This window comes from Ahaetulla prasina, chromosome 14, assembly GCF_028640845.1.
Source record: "Ahaetulla prasina isolate Xishuangbanna chromosome 14, ASM2864084v1, whole genome shotgun sequence".
In the NCBI taxonomy this organism is placed as follows: Eukaryota; Metazoa; Chordata; class Lepidosauria; order Squamata; family Colubridae; genus Ahaetulla; species Ahaetulla prasina.
Window position 1 is genome coordinate 24633966 of NC_080552.1, and position 18225 is coordinate 24652190.

At 57.4% G+C, this 18225-nt stretch overlaps 4 protein-coding genes across 16 annotated transcripts; 2 read left to right on the plus strand and 2 right to left on the minus strand.

Moving 5' to 3' along the window:
* Positions 1 to 6: 6 nt before the first annotated feature.
* Positions 7 to 523, minus strand: POLR3K (RNA polymerase III subunit K). The gene is made up of 3 exons (XM_058157371.1): positions 382 to 523; positions 219 to 306; positions 7 to 142 (listed from the first exon to the last, which is right to left on the minus strand). The coding sequence occupies exons 1-3, from the start codon at positions 490 to 492 to the stop codon at positions 15 to 17; spliced, it is 327 nt and encodes a 108-aa protein (XP_058013354.1). The 5' UTR covers positions 493 to 523; the 3' UTR covers positions 7 to 14.
* SNRNP25 (small nuclear ribonucleoprotein U11/U12 subunit 25) lies at positions 373 to 2003 on the plus strand. 4 transcript variants are annotated; one of them, XM_058157366.1, is made up of 6 exons: positions 373 to 689; positions 769 to 865; positions 954 to 1059; positions 1151 to 1228; positions 1358 to 1420; positions 1896 to 2003. In XM_058157366.1, exons 1-5 carry the CDS (start codon positions 573 to 575, stop codon positions 1410 to 1412), a joined length of 453 nt encoding a protein of 150 aa, XP_058013349.1. In that variant the 5' UTR covers positions 373 to 572; the 3' UTR covers positions 1413 to 1420; positions 1896 to 2003. The 4 variants fall into 4 exon arrangements, 3 of the variants coding, with proteins under 3 accessions (XP_058013349.1, XP_058013351.1, XP_058013350.1); XM_058157367.1 differs by having other exon boundaries at positions 380 to 689; positions 1154 to 1228; XR_009152096.1 differs by lacking the exon at positions 1358 to 1420 and having other exon boundaries at positions 1151 to 1326.
* A 545-nt stretch (positions 2004 to 2548) lies between these two features.
* On the minus strand, positions 2549 to 13383 carry RHBDF1 (rhomboid 5 homolog 1). 5 transcript variants are annotated; one of them, XM_058157315.1, is made up of 20 exons: positions 13245 to 13383; positions 10173 to 10261; positions 9457 to 9598; positions 9088 to 9218; positions 8350 to 8454; positions 7684 to 7897; positions 7157 to 7363; positions 6542 to 6667; positions 6278 to 6441; positions 5621 to 5872; positions 5429 to 5540; positions 5197 to 5271; positions 4918 to 5079; positions 4704 to 4804; positions 4531 to 4594; positions 4290 to 4384; positions 4029 to 4104; positions 3843 to 3943; positions 3600 to 3753; positions 2549 to 3251 (listed from the first exon to the last, which is right to left on the minus strand). In XM_058157315.1, exons 3-20 carry the CDS (start codon positions 9574 to 9576, stop codon positions 2832 to 2834), a joined length of 2679 nt encoding a protein of 892 aa, XP_058013298.1. In that variant the 5' UTR covers positions 9577 to 9598; positions 10173 to 10261; positions 13245 to 13383; the 3' UTR covers positions 2549 to 2831. The 5 variants fall into 5 exon arrangements, 4 of the variants coding, with proteins under 4 accessions (XP_058013298.1, XP_058013299.1, XP_058013297.1 ...); XM_058157316.1 differs by lacking the exon at positions 10173 to 10261 and having other exon boundaries at positions 8350 to 8451; XM_058157314.1 differs by lacking the exon at positions 10173 to 10261.
* On the plus strand, positions 6987 to 18165 carry MPG (N-methylpurine DNA glycosylase). 6 transcript variants are annotated; one of them, XM_058157357.1, is made up of 5 exons: positions 6987 to 7072; positions 15046 to 15115; positions 16325 to 16441; positions 16937 to 17478; positions 17675 to 18165. In XM_058157357.1, exons 2-5 carry the CDS (start codon positions 15093 to 15095, stop codon positions 18067 to 18069), a joined length of 1077 nt encoding a protein of 358 aa, XP_058013340.1. In that variant the 5' UTR covers positions 6987 to 7072; positions 15046 to 15092; the 3' UTR covers positions 18070 to 18165. The 6 variants fall into 6 exon arrangements, with proteins under 6 accessions (XP_058013340.1, XP_058013342.1, XP_058013339.1 ...); XM_058157356.1 differs by lacking the exon at positions 6987 to 7072 and adding an exon at positions 14156 to 14325; XM_058157359.1 differs by lacking the exon at positions 16325 to 16441 and having other exon boundaries at positions 7020 to 7072.
* The last annotated feature ends 60 nt before the right edge of the window (positions 18166 to 18225 follow it).

Genomic DNA, 18225 nt, shown 5'->3' on the forward strand with positions numbered 1-18225 from the left:
TTCCACCAGGCCGCTCAGTCCCGCCAGCGGTGGCCGCACCGGCCGCTGCAGCACTTGTAGAAGGTGGTCATGGGCTCGTCGGCCGAGCGCGTCTGCAGCTGCATGAAGTAGGCGCGCGGGTGGCCGCACTTGGGGCAGGGCTCTGCGGGGAGGGAGGGAGGGGTCAGCCGAGGGGGCGAGGGAGGGGTCTGCCCCGCCCACGCGCCCCGCCCACGCACCTGCGGTGGAGTCCACGTTCTCCCAGGCGGCGGCCCCGCCCAGCACGTCGTCCACTTCCTTCAGCTTCGGATAGCGCCGGCTCGTCACCTGGCAACGCGAGGAGAGGGTGAGCGGGGGAGGGGGCGCGCGGGAGAGGGAGCCCCGGCCTGCCCGGACACCCACCTTGCGCGTGACGTTGCGCACGTAGGGGCAGGTAGTGCAAGCGAAGCGGTGGCAGCGGGCGCCCTCCTCGGCTACCAGCACGTTCCCGCAGGCCGGGCAGAAGAGCAGCATCTCGGCGCGCCTCGGACGTCCGACTGCCTCCGCCTAGGGGCCACTTCCGGTTCCGGCCGCGCGAGGATCCGGCCACGACGATGATGATGGAGGAGGAGGAGGAGGAGGAGGAGGCGCACGCGGAGGCGGTGGCCCGCTGGCAGGCCGGCCTGGCGCTACTCGTCAGGGACCCGCTCCTCTGTGACCTCCCGGCGCAGGTCAGTGGCCGCGGGGGCGGGCGGGGGGGGGACGTTGTAGGCTGCGGCTCACGCGGCTCATGCGCGCTGTGCCCTGCAGGTGACCCCGGAGGAGATCTGCTCGCAGGTGGCGCTAGAGTACGGCCAGGCGATGACGGTGCGCGTGCGCAGGCTCGACGTCCCAGAGGCGCCCATGCGTAAGTCGCGGGCGGGGCGGGGCGGGGCGGGGGCGGCCTGCCACCTTGCGGCCGCTACGGGGACGCCCATCTGTTCTTCTCCCCGCAGCCGTGGTGGTGGTTCAGAGCGCGAGCGTGCTGGAGCTCAAGAAGGCGCTGCGGCGGTTCGTGCAGCTGCGGCAGGAGCGCCAGGGTGGCGCGCGGCACATCAGCTGGTGAGTGCGGGCGGGCTGGTGAGTGCGGGCGGGCGGGCGGGCGGAGCTGCCTGGCTGGGGAGGCCCCGCTCATCGCCGCCCCGCTGCCCAGCAGGAGGCACGTCTGGCGGACCTACAGTCTGACCTTCGGCGGAGAGAAGCTGGCGGACGACCGCAAGAAGCTGCGGGAGTGAGTGGCGTCGCGGGTTGGGAGGCTGGCCGTGGAAGGTGCCGACGGACTTTGTGCCTTCTGGGGAAGGGTCAGTCCCCCCCCCCCATCGTCTCCAGGTAACCCCTCGCCTGCCTCTGCCGCTTTTAGGTACGGGATTCGCAACCGGGATGAGGTCAGTTTTGTGAAAAAGCTCCGGCAATGAACTCCCAGGCAAGTCCGGCTTCTCATCCCTTCCTTTGGCCGCTGCTGGCCTCCCCTGGCAATGTGGCGCTGGATCCCGACTATTGCTGGGGCTCCCAGGCAGGATTAATATTAGCCCCAAAGCCTTGGCAGCTGGGTCGGCCTGGTGTAGCTGTTTCCCACCACCATCTTTTCAAAGTTAACTTGCCTGATTTTGAGGGGGTCTTTGGGGTGCACTAGTAAGCTTGCTTCATTAACAGGTAACCATCCTGGTGTTTTTTGCGAATTTATCTGAGCCCCTTCTGGGGTCTCTGAGTGAACCTCTTAAAAAAGGCTCTATAGGAGGGAGAAGAAGCCAACTTCGTATCTGCTCCGGGAGAAGGGCGGTATAAAAATCAAATAAATGAAATGAAATGCTTTGCTTCAGAGAAACCCCCAGAATTCCCCCCCAAAACCCTCAGTTTCTGCACATATGGAACAACTGCCCTCCCTTTTTTTTAAACAGTGACCGAAAATCCACATTTGAAAAAGTGCTGGATCTTTTTCTGAAGATATCAATGAATACAAAGCAAGTAATTGCCAGCCAGTAACATTAAAACTTCTTAAATTATAATAAAGTACAGTGAAAGTTTTTTCTATTAAATTACCATCCATCCAATTACACACATTACCTTTGCATTCAATTGTATAGTGTATGGCATCAGTAGAATGTGAATCTACAACTGATACCGACAGTTAACATTTTTCTTCGTACTTGATTGATTTCATGACATTGTAATTGTCAACTCTTAGTGACCACATCGATTTTCTTTATGATGATCTAACGTGTACACTGGTTACTGCTCCCTCTGCACACAGCTACACATTCCAACAAAATATAAGCAATTCTATTTTTTACAGGAAAGACTGTGCTTGACAATTGCCTATAAAGTCACCGATAATGGGACATGACTAAATGGTTAAAAAACATTTTTTACAGGACACCAAAGTCAGCTGTTGAATCAAACACAGGCAGTCTTTCATTTTAAATGTTAGAATTCATCCAAGTTCAGTGTTTGCATATTAGAAATGGAGTCAGCACTGAATGAAGAACTGCTTGCTTTGGGAGGCACTTGGTCAGCAATCTCAATGTTGGCACAGATACACTCTGAAACTTAATGGAAATGTAGCTAAAACGCTACCTTCACTTTTAATCACCACCAGGGTAACAATAACAAACTTCATGAAAAGAGTCGCTTTGAAACTAGCATAATAAAAGCATGGCAGCAGAAAAGGTTCAGTAAAATTGAACAAGGCACCAACTTTCTGTGTGCTGAAAAAGTTCCAGTTGCCAAGATAAGGCAGCACAGGGAGAAGCAGGAATTTTAAGTTGGCTGGCAGTCTGGTAAGTAGCACCAGGCCAGCTTTGCCCAAGGCAGCCAGTGATTGCACCCCTCCCCGCTCAGTGGAGCTGCGCATCCAGGTCATACTTTTCACAGAACTTGTCAGTGAAGGGGAGGCAGGTGAGGACCTCACACCACTGGCAGCGAATGGGGTAAAAGTAAAACAGCACCACCAGTCCAGAGAGGAGCCCCACAAAGACTGACTGGAAAACGATGATCTGACACCGCTTTCGGTACAGGTCAAATTTGCCAAAGCTGATGTATGGGAGGAAGGCGAAGGACAGGAAGAGGCCACTGATAAAGCCACAGATGTGAGCAAAGTTGTCTATCCAGGGGAGGAGGCCAAAGGCAAACAGGAACAGCACAATCGCCAGTAGTTTGAAGAAGGCCCTCCAAGGCCGAGCCAGGATCTGCCAACTCTGGAAGAGCTCCACAAAGAGGCAGGCCAAGATGCCAAACTGGGAGCCTGCTGGGCCAACCTGCATAGGGGGTCACCATTAAGACAGGGAAGGCTGGTTGGGCAGCCTACTCAAAACCTACTCGAGGCCTTGGCATGTACTGCCAGCCGCTTCCATAAGCAACCCCGGGGGGGGGGGGGAATACCTCCACTCTTCAGGTGAAAGTTTGCAAGATTTGCCAAGATAAAACACCCTCCCCTCCCTCTCCCCCTTCCCCAAGGGAGGCAGGAAATGCCCAGGAGTGTCAAGACTGGGTTCTGTCCCCAACCTTATCTGCTTTTATCCAGCCTTGCCTGGAGGATAGCAATAGCACTTAAACTTATATACCGCTTCCCAGAGTCCCCTTCATGAGCTGCTAGTGAGACACACCTCGGCCCGATAGGGGAGGAAGATAGCGCTGGCTAGGTTGCCTGTGATGCCGCTAAACAAGTAGATCAGGGAGATGCGATGCCAACCAGCCAGCTTCTCCAAGTCACGCAAGATGGTCATCTGGAAGCATACAGACACAAGGCAGTGCAGGATCCTATCAGGCAGGAAAAAACGGCGGTGACCAAGTGAGACAAGGACTTGGGTTCCAAGGAAAAGGAATTTGTGGCCCTGGGCTGGGCTTACCCTGCATGAAGGAACAGCGACAGCCACAGGCGGTAGACCTGATCTGGCACTTCGGGGTTGAGGAAGGGGAGAAGGCCGCAGACATCATCCATGCAGTGCACCTGGGAAGACAGAGGAACAGCCAGGTCAGAGAAGTCTGCCTGCCTGCCTGCCTGCTGGAGCCAGCAGGGAGAGGGATCGGGGTACCTGGGAGCAGAGGGTGGCCTCTTCGTGGAAGTAACCATGCATGAAGGTGCAGTATTCCCGTGAGGTGATCTCACACCTGGGAGGAGAGAACCAGACGCCTGGAAGTTAAGCCGGGCTGAAGTGGGGAGGATGCCAGCTGAGGCACTAGCAAGTAAAACGGACTGATGAGAATGAGCCAAACGCTGGGGCAGCTGAGCCCCCAGTCCTAGAAGGGCTGGTCCAGGGCCTCTCCCAGCAGAACAGGCTGGCCCCCCACCCTACCTTCCCTTGGTGCCAATACAGCAGGGCCGTCCAGTGATCACACAGTCCATGTGCAGGTGGTTGGTGTGGTTTCCAGCACTGTTGTTGGTGCAGATCTGGAAGAAGACGGGCAGCCCTTGCTCCTGGTCCTCAAGAGAAGGCCCCCTCCGAAGCCTTTTCCACCCCCCTCACTCCATGTGCAGGCAGACATGGGGTGGCTGGGCAGAGTCAATCACTGCTCCCTAGTCCTCCAGAAACCTACAGGCCACTTGGTGATGTCATCAGGCCACTCATGAGGATCCATGGATGCCGGCTGCTCACACACCCTGTGGAGGGAGAGGTCCTGGGCAACTTTATGTGTCAGACGCAACAGCAGCCCCTCTGCCCCTGCCAAGAGCTGGAGCCCCACACATGTGGCCCTGCCCCTCAACCTACCTGGGGTCTTGGTGGCACACAGAGCCAAACTTCCTCTTGCCCCCAACCAGCAAGGGGGTGCTGGGATGACTTGGCCACTTCACCCACACAGCCAAAGTGGACTGCAAAGCAGAGGGGCAAAAATCAGCAGGAGCAGGGTTCCCAAGGGGCGCCCTTTCCCCCACGAAGGCAGGGACAGGCCAGTGGGAAGGAAGAGGTCAATAGCCTAGCTTACGGAGCACTCCTCCTCGGCCGTCTGCACACAGCCTGATTTGTCGTTGCGCACACAGCAGGCAGAGTGTTTCTCCTTCTCCCGGGCCGTGCTGATGAAGCTGTGCACCTGCTGATCCTGTCGCATGCAAGGGGCGAACTTTGCTCCCAGATGGATGAGAGCTTCCTGAAAGGGCGGCAGAGTCTCAGCTGAAGCCCACGGAAAGACCGACTCCCAGACAAGGCTCTGGCCAGGACAAGGCTGAGCCATGGAGGGATGAAGCAGACGGGGGCCGGCACTCACCGAGCTGGGCCCTATCCAAAAATTCTCTTGTTGGACATATTTCACGTTCTCGTATATCCCCCGGTTTTTCAGGACCTAGGAGTAAAAAGGCCCATTGAGGAGAGGCAATGGGAAGAATGCCCACCTCTGGCCCCTCCAGTAGTAGAGGAGGAAGGTCTCCTCGGAAGTAGAGGAGGGGCAGGTCCACTATGGGAGGAAGGGGACCAGGGAGACCTCAGATGCTGCTGCTCACCGAGTCCACCGTCTCATGTTGCGAAAACCCCACAGGAGCAATCCCATAGATGGACACAGCCAGGATGGTGATGAGTGAATGCACGAAGGTGACCCAGTAGGTGAAGAATGGCCTGTGCGGAGCAGAGGGAGATGGGGGCCGTCAGGCCACAATCAGTTGCTCACCCTCCCAGACACCCGGGCCTCCACCCACCGGTGGTCATCCATGTCCTCAATCTGCTGCTTCACAAAGCTATCAATGCGCTTGCGGTACGTCCGGTTGGTCAGCCGGCCTACTATGCCCAAGCCGTAGGGACGCTTCTCTTTGGAAAAGAGTTTGCGGACAGGGATGGTGATGCGCTGGCCACGCCGCTGGAGGCCCAGGCTGACCACCTCCTGCCGCAGACGGACCTTCGGCTGCACGGAAGCCCCCTCTTTCTGTTTCCGCCAGCCACGCTCCAGGGGGCTGGAAGACAGGGAGGGCAAGAACAGGCTTATTCCTCAGAAAGTAAGTGCTGGAATCTTAGACAACATCCCCATGCGGTGCACTTAATTGCGGCACGCACGCCCCCTTTCACCTGGTGTCTGAGTGGATGGTTTCCTGGTCATGCCAGACCCTGAATCACAGATGGAATGGAGGGAGGCAGGTCAGCTCTGGAAGGGTTGGGAGCCTGGAACACCCAGCTTGCCTTCTTTTAGGGCCCCCCCTCTTTCCCAACTGCAGGTCACCCTTCCAAACAGCCGCAGCTTCCGGCACACATCATCAGAGGATTCTTGCCCCAAGGCAACTGCAAGGGGCCACCCCCTTTCCTTCCCCCAGAGGATTTGGGCTTGTGTTTGTTGGCCTCTGTGCGTCCCCTGCAACACTCACAAGAGCAGGTGGCTTCTCTCTAGTTCGCTCCGGTCCAGAGCCCCCCCTGTGAGGGTTGGCTGACCCTGCAGGGTCTTCGCCTCGGGGACCCTGAGGGCTGCTTCAGAGGGGGACTCAAAAACTTCATCGGGATATGTGGAGGGCTCTTCTGGGAGGACTCCTTCCTGGGCAAGGGAGGGAAGGCCCAGCTGTGAGCAGCTGCTGGAACCACCAGCAGTTCCCCCCCTTCCCCTTCCTTCCCTTCCCCTGCGGCTCAACTCCTACCCTGGCAAAGAAGGAGGTGTCCAGCTCATCTGGGAACTCTGTGGTGAAGTCTTCCTCCAGGAAGCTGGCCGGAGTGAAGCTGCGCTGTCCTGTCCGACGCAGGGTACCATCTCTCATGGAACGGCCCTGGCAAAGAGGCGTTCAAGAGACGGGAAGCAGGCCATCCCTAAGCAGCCACCATAATTCATCCAGGACATGCTGACCGCTCTCCACCAGCACGGCAGAAGGGGCTAGGTATGGACTTCAAAGCTCTGCAGGGCCTAAGGATCCCAGCAGGTCTTTTGAGTTCTCCTGCTCCAATGGACTAGGACCAAGGATAGGGGCCTGGCCTAGCCACAATGCTTCCAAAAATTAATTAAAAATCAAATACTTCAGCCAGCTCTGGACTGATTTCCGTGTGTCCTCTTGCTTATTTTCAGAAGGAGGGTTGTTGCCAGCCCCAGGTGGAAGAGACCAGCCACAACTGCTGACCAGACCTTGCATGCAGAATGCGAGGAAGGCTGCAAGCACTGGCTACGTACGTGCCTATGGGTAAGAGCCCTGAGGTGTGCTAGTGAGATGGCACATGCCCCTGGTGAGATGTCCCTTCCCTCTCCCTCCCTCCCAGCCCCTCACCTTCACTAGCGCTGCTGCTGCTCGGAAGCTCATCTTAGCCACAGACTCCCTTTTCCGCCGCCGAGGCCAACGACCGAAGCCAGAGCGTGAGCTAGTGAAAGAGCACAACGAGGCGGCTCCGGGCGTGGCTGGGGTGGGGGGCACATTGCAGCCATCGCAATCCTCCACCACTCGGAAGGCCCGTCCACGGGCCAGGGGGTCGATTATCTGACAGCAGAGAGAAGGAAACAGCCCTGAAGGCAGCAGTCACGGCAGCTCCTCCACCAACGGGGCTTCAGCAGGTCCCAGGAGGAGCTTTTGGTTTTTTTTTGGGGGGGGGGGGAGGGAAACCAGGTGAAGAAGAGGGGAGGGCAGGTGTCTTATTCCAGAACTGCTTCCCATAGAGTGTCTGCCATTTCCTTTAGCCCTGTTGCCACCCTTGTGGGAAGGTGCCATTGCTTCCTCCTTCACAATCGTGATGCCAAGAAAGTCAGCCCAGAGGCTGCTTGCTCCATCCCACCAAAGTCATGTGACCCCAGGCTACCTACTCTCTGCATGCCAGGTGGGCAGGGGGGCAGATAGAGTGGTGGTGGGGTCTCCGTGCTGGCCAGAGAGATGTTGTCCTGGCTCGGAAGGTCCATTTCGCGGAGGGCCTGAGGTTTCAGCTTTCCGTAGCGCAGGCTGCAGTGGCGCAGGCTCTTCCGTTGCCACTTCTGGGTGGCATCGCTCTCCTTGCTGACCCCAAACCAGTCTGCTGTGCCCCTGATGAGAGAGTGGACGATCAGGAGGAGACCTTGCTGAAGCCCCAACATTACTCTCCTTCCAGCCACTGACATTACTAAATCCCTCATCCCCCAAATACTCTGGGCCCAGAGCAAGTGATCAAGCTGAGTGGTGAGGAGTAGGGGGTGTTGCCAATGGGAGTGAGCTACAGAGCTTCAGGAGCTGTTAGTAGCACCTGCGGGACAGAGTCACAAGAGGCCCTTCATTGGCCAGCAGAATTCTTGGTTCTGTGGTAGGTGCAGCTACTGGTGAGCCGGGGCCAGGATCGCAGCACAGGAGAGGGCCCAACTGGACTGAGAGGCAGCAGGAGGGAACAGCCAATTTCTAGAGGGTGTGGTGTGTGTGTGTCAGTCAAAGGCTGCTTGCTGGCAACTGGAGCAGCTCTGCTGCCAGGACCCACATGCAGCTCACATGCATGCAGTCACTGGTACCTGAACAGTGTTCTGGGCAGTGACTGGCGCTTTCTCAGGTGCCTCCTGCCCACCTGGTGCCCCCGAATGGGCAGCGTCTGGGTTTTCTCAAAGTGCACCTGTCTGCTGCAAAGGAGAAAGTCCTGAATGGGGGAAGGAAGGGGGCTCCAGTGCCTCTTGGCTGGGCTAGAACAACTGGCTCTTCCAGCTAGTGACAGCTTGGCAAGATGTGGGGCGGAGAGAATCCCTTGCACACAAGGAGCAGTAGGAAGCCATGTTTCACTTGGCTGGGTTCTGTCGCATCAACATCCAGCTCAGGTCACCCACAGACCTAGAGGCCACCAGAGGGCTGGGGGCATTGGAGCTGCCTGGTGGGCGAGGTGCCTCTTCCCAGCCATTCGTCCTCTGGATCGCATGCTCCCTTGCTGCTCAGGCACACTGTCTCTGAATGCCCACTTCCTTGGCTTTCTTGGGCTTAGACAGAGGCACCGAGGAACGAAGGTGCCAGGAGACCGTGCAGCCCTTCTTGGCTGTGAGCCTCCGGGTCCTGCCCCCTTCAGCTGAATTTCTCAGTTGAAGAGCCGCAGAGCCCCCTTCCCTCTCGAGGGTTCGTTTATTGCCAGGAAATGTATTGGCAGAGAAAAGCTGCCACCCAGTAGGGCAGGGAGGATGTGTGACAATCCAGTTGCCAGTGGTGCCTTGGCAGGGACTCAGTCCAGATGTCCAGCACTGCGCCAAGGCACAGGCTCTAGGGCTTACCTCCAGATGGTCTGGGTGATGGACGTCTGTCGCTGCAGGACAGGCCGCCGGGTCTCGCTGTAGGCAGCAGGAAAGAGGCTGTTCTCAGCAGGCATGCTGACGCTTCGGAGGAAGGCCTGGCGCTTCAAGGGCTGCAAAGGAACGGTGCCCGGGCATCAGAGCACTGGCAGCCAAATGCAGAGAGCCCCCCCCCTCCCGGCTGGAGGCTCCAGGATGGGGCACTCCTCAGCCAATTTCCGTGCAGGCCCCACAAGGAATTCCCCAATCCTACGGAAGACCCGCCCAGCCTTTGGGGAGGAAGGAGTAGCTGACGAGTCAGGCACGGTGGAAGGGAAGAGCAGAGCCACGGCTGCCTGACTGGCTGGGTACCTGAAGTGAGGCTGGTTCCTCTGCTGCAGCCAAGAACGGGGCAGCTGGAATGTCCAGTTTCAGCCAAGGAGGCTTCTTTCTCTGCAAGCTGCTAGAGCTGTCCTGGCAGACCTCAGTCATCTTCCCTCTTCAGAAGCCCAGCCTAGAGTGGGCAGAGTTTATGGGCAAACATACCAAATGCTGAGGCAAGCCTGCTTGTGGCCACAAGCACCGACTCTCTTCCCCCTTCACTGGAAGGCCCAATCTGGGGCCCATCCTGTCACCCTCCAGCCACTTGAGTGTGGGGCCACTTGGCTTCCCAAGAACCAGGGTCCTCTGAGCTCTGAGAAACAAGCCTACATTAAGCAACTGAGGCTACCCTTGGCTTGAAGCTAAACTAGCTTTGCATAGCTAGCAAAATGATCCTCCACCTTTGTGGAGTCCTTCGGGCTGACGGGTCAGCTTCATCAGACAGATCAGGCAGGAAACACAAGCAACTAAGCTCATTCCACTTCATTTGTTTTGCAAGCCTGAAAGTGCTATTCTCCCGCCATCTCCTTCGCAGCCTGGGAAATTAGGCAGGGTCCCACCTGAGCCTCTTGCCCTGCCCACTTTCCAGCTGTGGGCTCTGCTGTCTCTTCTCGGACCATTCCCTGGGCAGCATCTCTTCACCCCCGTCTCCCACAAAGACATTTTGGGACATACCACTATAGAGGGGCAAGGCTGAAGAGGCCCACCTGGATAGAGAAGTCCCTAAGCAAGGAGGGGTCATGCTACCCACAGCCACACTGACATCACCACAGCTGCCTTTGGCCGTTTCCATCCTCTTCCGAGCCAGGAGTTTCACATGAAAAGAAGGAAGCAACTAAAGACCATCTGTTCTAGGGAATGAAAGGAGGATGACTCCCTTCCCAGAGGGAGCCTGTCCTAATGGGGCCCTTCCAGCAAGCAGGGCTGGGCTGGGCCAGGAGAGTTTTCTGGTGCAAATACCCAGCTATGACCAGTTCCTCCATGCTCAGGCCCCAGGCTCAGGGATGGCTGATGGCTGACCTCTCTTCCCTGCTTTGCCTACCCCCCACCCCCGCCTCCCTTTGCCACCCACTGCCCCAATAAGCCCATATCTGTTGGGAGGGCCTCCTTGTCTCAGACCCTGAGCCACTCCTGGCTAGGGCTTCCCTCAGCCACCTCCTTTCCAGCTGCTTGATCCACTGCAACATTTCCAACCAGGCAGGGCATGACCAAAGGCAGAAAAAGGCCATGACTGAAAACCACAAAACCAGGCTCCATTTTGGTTTGCTGCAGATCATAGGTTACTCTCCCATGTTCCACACACTCACTGATGGGAGAGGGTCTCCTTCCACTCTTAGAGCTACCTAGCCTGCCTTCCTGCTGTATATTCCTCCCCACCCTAGATGCTGGAAAAGTTGAGAAGGCTGCTTCTTCCTGGCTGTCCTTCTCTGCTGAGAGTGGGTGGGAACCATTGGCCTAGGACTGGTCTGTGCAAATATGCACAAAGCCAAAGAGGGAACCCAACCCGGTAGGAAGCAAAGACAGCCATGAGATGGGTCTGAATTTGCACTCAAGTCCCTCTCGCACAACACTCTGACGGGCTGGGGGCTCACGGAGCTGCCCGCCCTCAGTGGGGCTCTGGGCTGGGGGGTGCCGCCCTCTTCCTTCCCTGGCAGGAGCAGCCGCCCCAGGATGAGACAGTCCTCGGAACTGGGAAGTTCCCACTTTGGCCAGAACCAGAAAATCCAGTTGAGGCTTCAGATTCTTCCCACAGCTTCCTGGCTTTCAGATTTTCTCAGGGGAGCCTGGCTGCATCTGAGCCGTAGCAGCATTGCCTTACACAATGTAAGCCGCCCTGAGTCTTCGGAGAAGGGCGGGATATAAATGTTAAAAAAAAAAAAAAGCATATTTGTTACAGCTCTGCAAGAGGTGCCAAAAAACACTGCTCTCCTTTTCTCCTTGCAGCTTGCTTCCCTTCTATAAAAACAGAAGGGTGGAGACCTTGTCATCCATGCAGGCCCCTCCCTCAGGCAAGGCCCATTCACACACAGAATCTGGACCTGCCGTTTTCCTCTTTTATTTAGAAATGCACACTTCTAAAGTACTGCACGGGGATGTGCAGTCTGTACTCCTCTCTGCTGGATGACAAAAACAGGAAGAAGGGCAGAATTCCAGTTGTTGGCCCAGACATCTCACTACAGGCCTTTTGGCTGAATCCTCTATGGCGCCAGAAGGCCCTGCAGGACGTCCGGTCCTCCACCCCTGCCCCTCGCTCCCCCCCCCAACACTCAAGGCAGGAATCCAAAGCAAGCAAAGTCCTCCCCACCCGGATGCCCTCTCTTGTCTTCCTGTTCAAGAGAATCTGCCTTTTCGCTCCCCTCCATTCCTCGGGACTCTGGCAGGCCTGACCTTCGCCTCTGCAATGTCCAGGAAAGTGCTGTGCTCACCCCTCCTTTCTCTTTCTGCAGGTTCCCTTCTCCTCTCTTCAGGGGCCTTTATTTCTAGCCTCATGGCTGCCTTCCTACCTGCTCAAAAGTTACATAGTGGGAGGCCAACTAAAGTAAGGAATCTTCCTGAGATTGGGAAACTATGCCCCCACCTGCTTCTCTCTCCTATGGCCTGTGGCTAGGCGCAACCTCACCATCTTTCCACTTCTGTGATTGCCAAGCCGGGCCCAGTCATTCTCTGGAGGACAAGGCACCAGCAGGCAAAGTCTGCCCCCACTTCTTTTCTCCAGTGGGAACTCTCCCCACTGCCAGTTTGCCTGTCATAGCAGTGCGCTCTCCCTTGTAGGCTCAGCCTTGGGAACTGCAGGTTATGTTTAAAAAAGGAAGGGGAAAAAGCTTTCAAGGAAAAGGATCAGCCCAGCTGCATCAGAGCAAAACTTCTCTTTCGTGGTCCCAGCCCCAGCCCCAGCCCCAGCCATTTGCCAACAATAGGAAATCCAAGAGGGGGGCGGGAGAGCTAAGAGGAAAAGGTGCAATTCTTCATCTGGTCCAGCCCAACTGGGCATGATTGCCTTCCTAGGGACTTCTCTGTACAGTAAGTAGGCCGGAGGGGGCGGGGGGCGCTTTGGAGGGGGCAGGTCAGGATGTTCCTGGAGCAGAATTTTCTTCCTTCTCTGCCTGGTTGTGGGGTTCCCATTATGGCCAGTACCGGCAGCTCTGCGCTGTTCTGCGTTTGCCTTGGGGGAGAAACCCCCCTTTGAGATCCCCTCTGCCACTTTGACTCCGGCCACTTCCACCAGTAGGAAACTGACGGGAAGCCCAGGGCCCAGGCAGGGATGGACGAAAACTAGCCCCTTCCCCCACCCCCAGTCGTAAGAATCAGCTCCCGGGCCTTCCGGACTGAATCGTTGGGCCCCCACGGCCGCCGCTGAGGGAAGCTCTGGCTGTGCGGGTGCTGGGAAAGCCCAAGACCGATAAATGAGGGTTCGGCATCGGGCCGGGAGGAGGCCGCCGCTGGGGCGCCGCTGCACTTTCCAGCCCAGCCGGAACGGCTCCCAATCAGCCCACAGAACCAGCCAGCAGGAGGGCGGTGGCGGTGCGCTCGTGGGTTCTGTCCGCCGGCAGGGTCGAGTCGGGCCCCGAAGTGCCGCCTCCGCCCGGCTCGGAGGGAGAAACGGGCCGGAGACGCCCCGCTAGACGCGTCCCGCCCGCCATCGCCCCGACATGGGCGGCCAGGCTTCCCCCCACCGCCGGAGCGCTCGCCGGCAGCCGCCGCGTCCTTGGAGCCCGGCCGCAGCCGTAGGCCCGCTGCCCGCCGCAAATGGGGTGAGGCGGACGCCCTCTCGAACTCACCGAGGCGCCGTTGGTGCCCGTCGCTCCAGCCGGGGCCGTCCAGGGAGCGCTGGCCGGGCGGCCATTCAGTGAGGAGGGCCGGCCTCGGCGCAGCCGGCCTGCAGACCGAAGGGCGGCCCGGCGCGGAAGGCGGGTCGGGACGGGACGGGTGTGACTCAGGCCTCAGGAATGCGCCGGGCGGAGAAGCAGCTCCCTCCGCCCGCCAGCCTCGCCTCCGACCGGCGCCACCGCGGGAAGAAAAGCGCCGCGCTGGAGTTTGGCCGTGCGGCGGGAAGGGCCGGGGCTGCCGGCGGGCGAGCTTCTCCCTCACCTTCCGTGCCTCGGACGCGGCCCTGGATCGCTGTTTGCTACCCTTCCGGCCGGGGCCTAAGCCGGGGCCCTTCTCGCCTGGGCGGCTAATCAGCTGCTTGGCGGGGGTGGTGGTGGTAGGAGCCGCGCCTGCTGATCCTTTGGGCCGGAGAAGTAAGCGGGAAAGCCCCCCTTCCCCGGCCTTCTTCCCACTCAGGCAGCAGCCCGTCCGGCCCTGGAAGAGCTCTTGCCAAGAGGCAGCTAGCCGCTCCTGGGGAAACTTTGCTGGGGGCTGCTGACAGAAAGCCCTGAATCCCCCTTTGTAACCAGCGCTGGAACTGCAGAGAAGGCCTAGCCATCCAACAATGTCCCCATTGTAGGCATGCTGTCCCTTAAAAGGGTGGGTGGGTGAGTGGGTGTGTCAGTCAGTCCCCAAGGGGTGTAGCATCAGCCTTTCTGCCCCTGCTCCTCTCTCCCCAAGTGCTGAGCGTTTGGCTTTGGTGACACTTCAGGGCCTTGGAGAGGAAGAAGGCTGCCAACTCTCCGGCCCAGGTCTAGCTGAGCACCCAAGGATCCCGTCGTACCCCACTTCTAATGGCTTGTCAAGTGACCACTTGAAGTGAAGAGGGGCAGAAAGCCAGGGCTTTTTTTGTAAGGCAGCAGTGAGGTCCAAAGCGAGAGGGAGGGAACTGGGGGGAAAGGACTTACACCTGCAGGCCTCCCCACCCTTCCCTCTGGGAGAAGCAGCAAGATGCAATGTTCCAAGCGGGCCAAAGAAACTATGAGTCACCAGGTAAGAAAAGGAAATTTGGCTTAATGTAGTTGATATCAACACCATTCCTTACACTGTCCAATACTTTTCTCTGGAAAGCCTGAATAGTTTATTGAGAAATGGCCAACTTAGGGCACTCAAGTTTCCTGCAGTTTGGCATCCTGCAAAGTCTGGAATTGAAAAACCAAGTGAACCCCTGGCTTCCTCTGGCTGGATTAGCCACACCACCCAAGATAGCCTCCCAACAGCATCCAGCCTCCTTGGTCACTGCTCCTTGGAAGGCAGGCCTGAGCCTTCAACCTCCAAGGAGTTGTAAACTTGAGTGCAGCCTCTCCCCTGGCACCACAGCACAAGGCCCCAGCTCTTCTCGAGATTCCTGTAGCTCCTGCAGGAGATTTCTCACAGGTGATAAGAACTGTCCAGGTTTCCTTCTGCAAGACAAGTAGATACAGTAATCTGAGCCACACAAGTTTGTTCTGCAGCCGCGACCTTTGAGCACCACCACTGCCTTGGATATAAAATGTGTGCTTTTTCCCTTTGATCTTCTTCTGGTCCCTTTCTTCGGCCTCAGTCTCCCACTTGCACCAACTACAAGTGGCAATTGCAGTCAGGCCACATCTGATACGTTTTCATTTTAAAGGTTTCTGACAGTCCATCCTGTCATTTGCATGCTTAAGGTTTGCCACCACTTCCAATTATTGGTTGATATTCGATAAATTCATTTTGCAACTCCAATTCTAGCCTGGCTGTAAAGTGTAAACGCCTGAATACCTCCCAACAGTTCCAGAATGCTTCTAGAGACAAAGAATGGGTGAGTAGCCAAACTATCTCAGGTAAAACAACATCAGCCCCCTTCCTCCCCCTTCCCCCTTTGAGAATAGCAGGGCTGATGGGACCAGTGCCTGCTGGAAATACCTTGGCAGCCAGCAAGGCTAGCCAGGAGGTGGCATCCTGTACTATTTCCTGCAGCAGGAGACATGGAATCTGGCGGATTCCCTGGCAGAAGCCAGAGGGTCATTTTTAGACAAGAATGTCAATAACACCAATGGCAGAAGTTGAACCTCGTGGAGCAGGTCTGACCCACGCTGCACCAGGGATGGGCCCCTCTGTGCATCAAGCCCAGCCTGTCAGGCTTTTGGGCTACAGCTTCCTCTGCAGCTGTTGCTGGCTAAGAGCAAACATCCTTAATACTGAGCAGGCGCAGTTCTTGGGTCTGCAAAGAGAAACATTCCTGCAAGTGTGGTGTTAAATGCTGCAATATAATTCATCTGATGCATGAATCACAACCACTGTGCCACCTTCTGGATGAAGAAAACAGAAGGCATCAAGCTGAGATTCTTTGTCCAAGGATGATAAAGTGCAGGGACAGAGGGCAGTTCTTGGAACATGGAGTAACTTAACCTGGGTAGAAAGAGTTCCCCACCCCCAGATGTTCAAATATGGCTAGGATCTAATGGGAGTTATATTTAGCCCCCTTCCATGTCTTCCAACTTAACTGTCAGCCTAGGCAACAGCTGCTACTTTTCAGTGCTTTGAAAGCAGGCAGGCAGGCTGGCTCTCAGACGCTGCTGCCTTTCCAAGTTTGTGTCAGCTATTTCTGAGACATTGGGTGGCTGGGTTCCCTTCTTTCTTTACAGCAGTCCTGGAAGGAGAAAAAAAACAAACAGGTTTTGTACCTGGCTGTGCCTTCCAGCCATCCAATTTTCACAGCTGACCTTTGTAAATGAACAGGCTGGGGGGGGTGGGGGGCCGATGAGCTGGCTGGAAAGATAGCCATGGATGGCATGGCCGCTCCTAGTCAGGCTGTCCTAAGCTCAAACCCAGAGTGGCTGCTGCACTGCCATGGAAAGGGAGGGGGCCCTTGCTCCCCACTTGATTAAGTGGGGTGGGTTTGCGCTGGCAGCTGCTGGGTGGATTTTGCCTTAGCTGGGGGTTATTTGAAGTTGGCAGACAAAGCTGTGGTTCCGGGTGGGAAGTAGGACGTTTCTACTCTTGGAACAAACATCACACTTGTGCCCAGAGAGCATCCTCATCCAGCTGCTGGAAGGAACCTGCTTGCCAAAGACATCTGTCCATTTTCTGAGCTGACGCAGCCCATGGCAGCTCCAGCTGGATTCACGGGGCAGAAGAGGCTGAGGTGGGTGATGGAAGGGTGGGTATTTGGACGCTGTGTTGGTTCAGAAGACAAGGTGGCTGCGGCTTTTTAGCCAACTGCCAGGATGGCTGCTTCTGATGGAAGTCGGGCAAGAGCCCCCTCGGCGCTCAGCCCCTTACGAAAGGCTCTTGTCGGTGATCAGGAGGCCAAGAAACTCCACCAATGCTGCTCGGCTTCTTCCTCGTACAGAGCCTGGCGAGAGTTTAAGCGCCCCCCTCCCCGGGCTTCCGTTTGCTCTTTCTAAAAAGGCTCCGGACGCATCCAAGCAAGTGGCTTGACAGGCTGTCCGTGCCTCCTGCCCGCCCGGATGAGCTCTTCCGGGGTTCCGCGGCTCCAACCGGTCGCCTCGCACAACGCTCAGCCAGGCCCCGGCTCCAGTCTCAGTTTGCGCGAGAGTCTCCCTGTAAAGAGAACAAAGCCCCCGCGGCCTCTGTGGCGTTCCGCCTCGCCACTTAGCTTGGCTTCCCGGTTCTACAGGCCGGACGCCTCTCGGAAGGCAGCCATGCTCGACGCACCGAGGGCGCTTCATAGCGAGGCGGCGCGGAAACCCGGCAGCGGCTCGCCAGCCCGCCTGGGCGCCGCCTTCTTCGACCAGCCCTGCGTCCAACTAGCCAAAGCGCTGCTCGGACAGGTGAGTTCATCGGCTGGGGGTGGAGGGATGACAGGCGGCTGCAAGGGCGCCCCTAGCCAGCCCGGTCGCTCTCCCACGAGGTCGAAGGGCGTCGTGCGGGCCCTCGCCACCCTCGCAGTCGGGGTGGCGCTCCGGAGCCGGGAGCCTGCTGACGTCCGGCAGGCTCGCCCGGCCTTGTTTCAGATTCTGGTTCGGAGGCTGCCCGACGGACGCGAGCTGCGAGGACGGATCGTTGAAACCGAAGCCTATTTGGGAGGGGAGGACACCGCTTCGCACTCCAGGGGGGGGCGCCGGACCGTAAGGAACGCAGCCATGTTCATGCGACCCGGCACGCTCTACGTGTACCAGATCTACGGGATCTACTTCTGCATGAACGTCTCCAGCCAAGGTAAGCAGGCAGCGGCAGATTTCGCCGGGAACAACGAGCCCTTCCCGCTGCCTCCAGCCACCCCTCCCCCCACTTTCCCACTTTCGGGTCAGGATGAATCCTGGGGATGCTCAGCTTCCCTGGAGGCTTCTCATTCCAGGGGGGAGAAAATTTTCTGTTCAGGCTGCATTAGCGGTTCTGTCCACCTTCTGTACAGGGGAAGGGGCTGCAGTCCTCCTGCGTTCCCTGGAGCCCCTGCACGGGCTGGAGGCCATGCGAGAGCTGCGCCTGGTCCGGCAGCAGAAAGCTCCTGCACGCACTCTCAAGGACTGGCATCTGTGCAATGGGCCTGCCAAACTCTGCCAGGCCCTGGCCATCGATCGGAGCTTTGACCAGCAGGACCTGAGCTGCAACTCCTCTGTGTGGCTGGAGCCTGGCCTGGAAGCTTCCGGAGACCAAGTCCCCATCTGTGCCCCCCGAATTGGCATCAGTGGGGAGTGGGCCAAGAAGCCTTTGCGCTTCTACCTCCAGGGCAACAAGTGTGTGAGCGTCATTGACAAAAACGCTGAGGGGAAACTGCCACGTGGTGCCATCACAGAGAAATGTGTTTAACTTGCAACATGATGCAGGCATGAATACTGATGCTAACAAAGAACTAGAAGTGCCATTTCAGATTTATTTATGTAAATAAACATGTTTTACTTCCAATGGAGCCAAATGTACAATGTAATCAGCAAGAAACGAAGTGCCCACTTTGCTAGAATAGCC

Bases quoted from the DNA above. Each gene is read 5' to 3' on its own strand.
- MPG (XM_058157354.1), top strand. From the start codon at position 16,767: ATGAGCTCTTCCGGGGTTCCGCGGCTCCAACCGGTCGCCTCGCACAAC. The intron at 17,479-17,674 runs GTAAGCAGGCAG...CCTTCTGTACAG, and splicing joins CATGAACGTCTCCAGCCAAG to GGGAAGGGGCTGCAGTCCTC.
- RHBDF1 (XM_058157314.1), bottom strand. From the start codon at position 9,576: ATGACTGAGGTCTGCCAGGACAGCTCTAGCAGCTTGCAGAGAAAGAAG. The intron at 6,442-6,541 runs GTAGGAGTTGAG...TCCCTTGCCCAG, and splicing joins ACACCTCCTTCTTTGCCAGG to GAAGGAGTCCTCCCAGAAGA. The intron at 4,595-4,703 runs GTAGGTTGAGGG...CTCCCTCCACAG, and splicing joins GTGTGCCACCAAGACCCCAG to GGTGTGTGAGCAGCCGGCAT.
- POLR3K (XM_058157371.1), bottom strand. From the start codon at position 492: ATGCTGCTCTTCTGCCCGGCCTGCGGGAACGTGCTGGTAGCCGAGGAG. The intron at 307-381 runs GTGGGTGTCCGG...TCGCGTTGCCAG, and splicing joins TGCGCAACGTCACGCGCAAG to GTGACGAGCCGGCGCTATCC. The intron at 143-218 runs GTGCGTGGGCGG...CCCTCCCCGCAG, and splicing joins GAACGTGGACTCCACCGCAG to AGCCCTGCCCCAAGTGCGGC.
- SNRNP25 (XM_058157366.1), top strand. From the start codon at position 573: ATGATGATGGAGGAGGAGGAGGAGGAGGAGGAGGCGCACGCGGAGGCG. The intron at 690-768 runs GTCAGTGGCCGC...TGTGCCCTGCAG, and splicing joins TCTGTGACCTCCCGGCGCAG to GTGACCCCGGAGGAGATCTG. The intron at 1,229-1,357 runs GTGAGTGGCGTC...TGCCGCTTTTAG, and splicing joins GACCGCAAGAAGCTGCGGGA to GTACGGGATTCGCAACCGGG.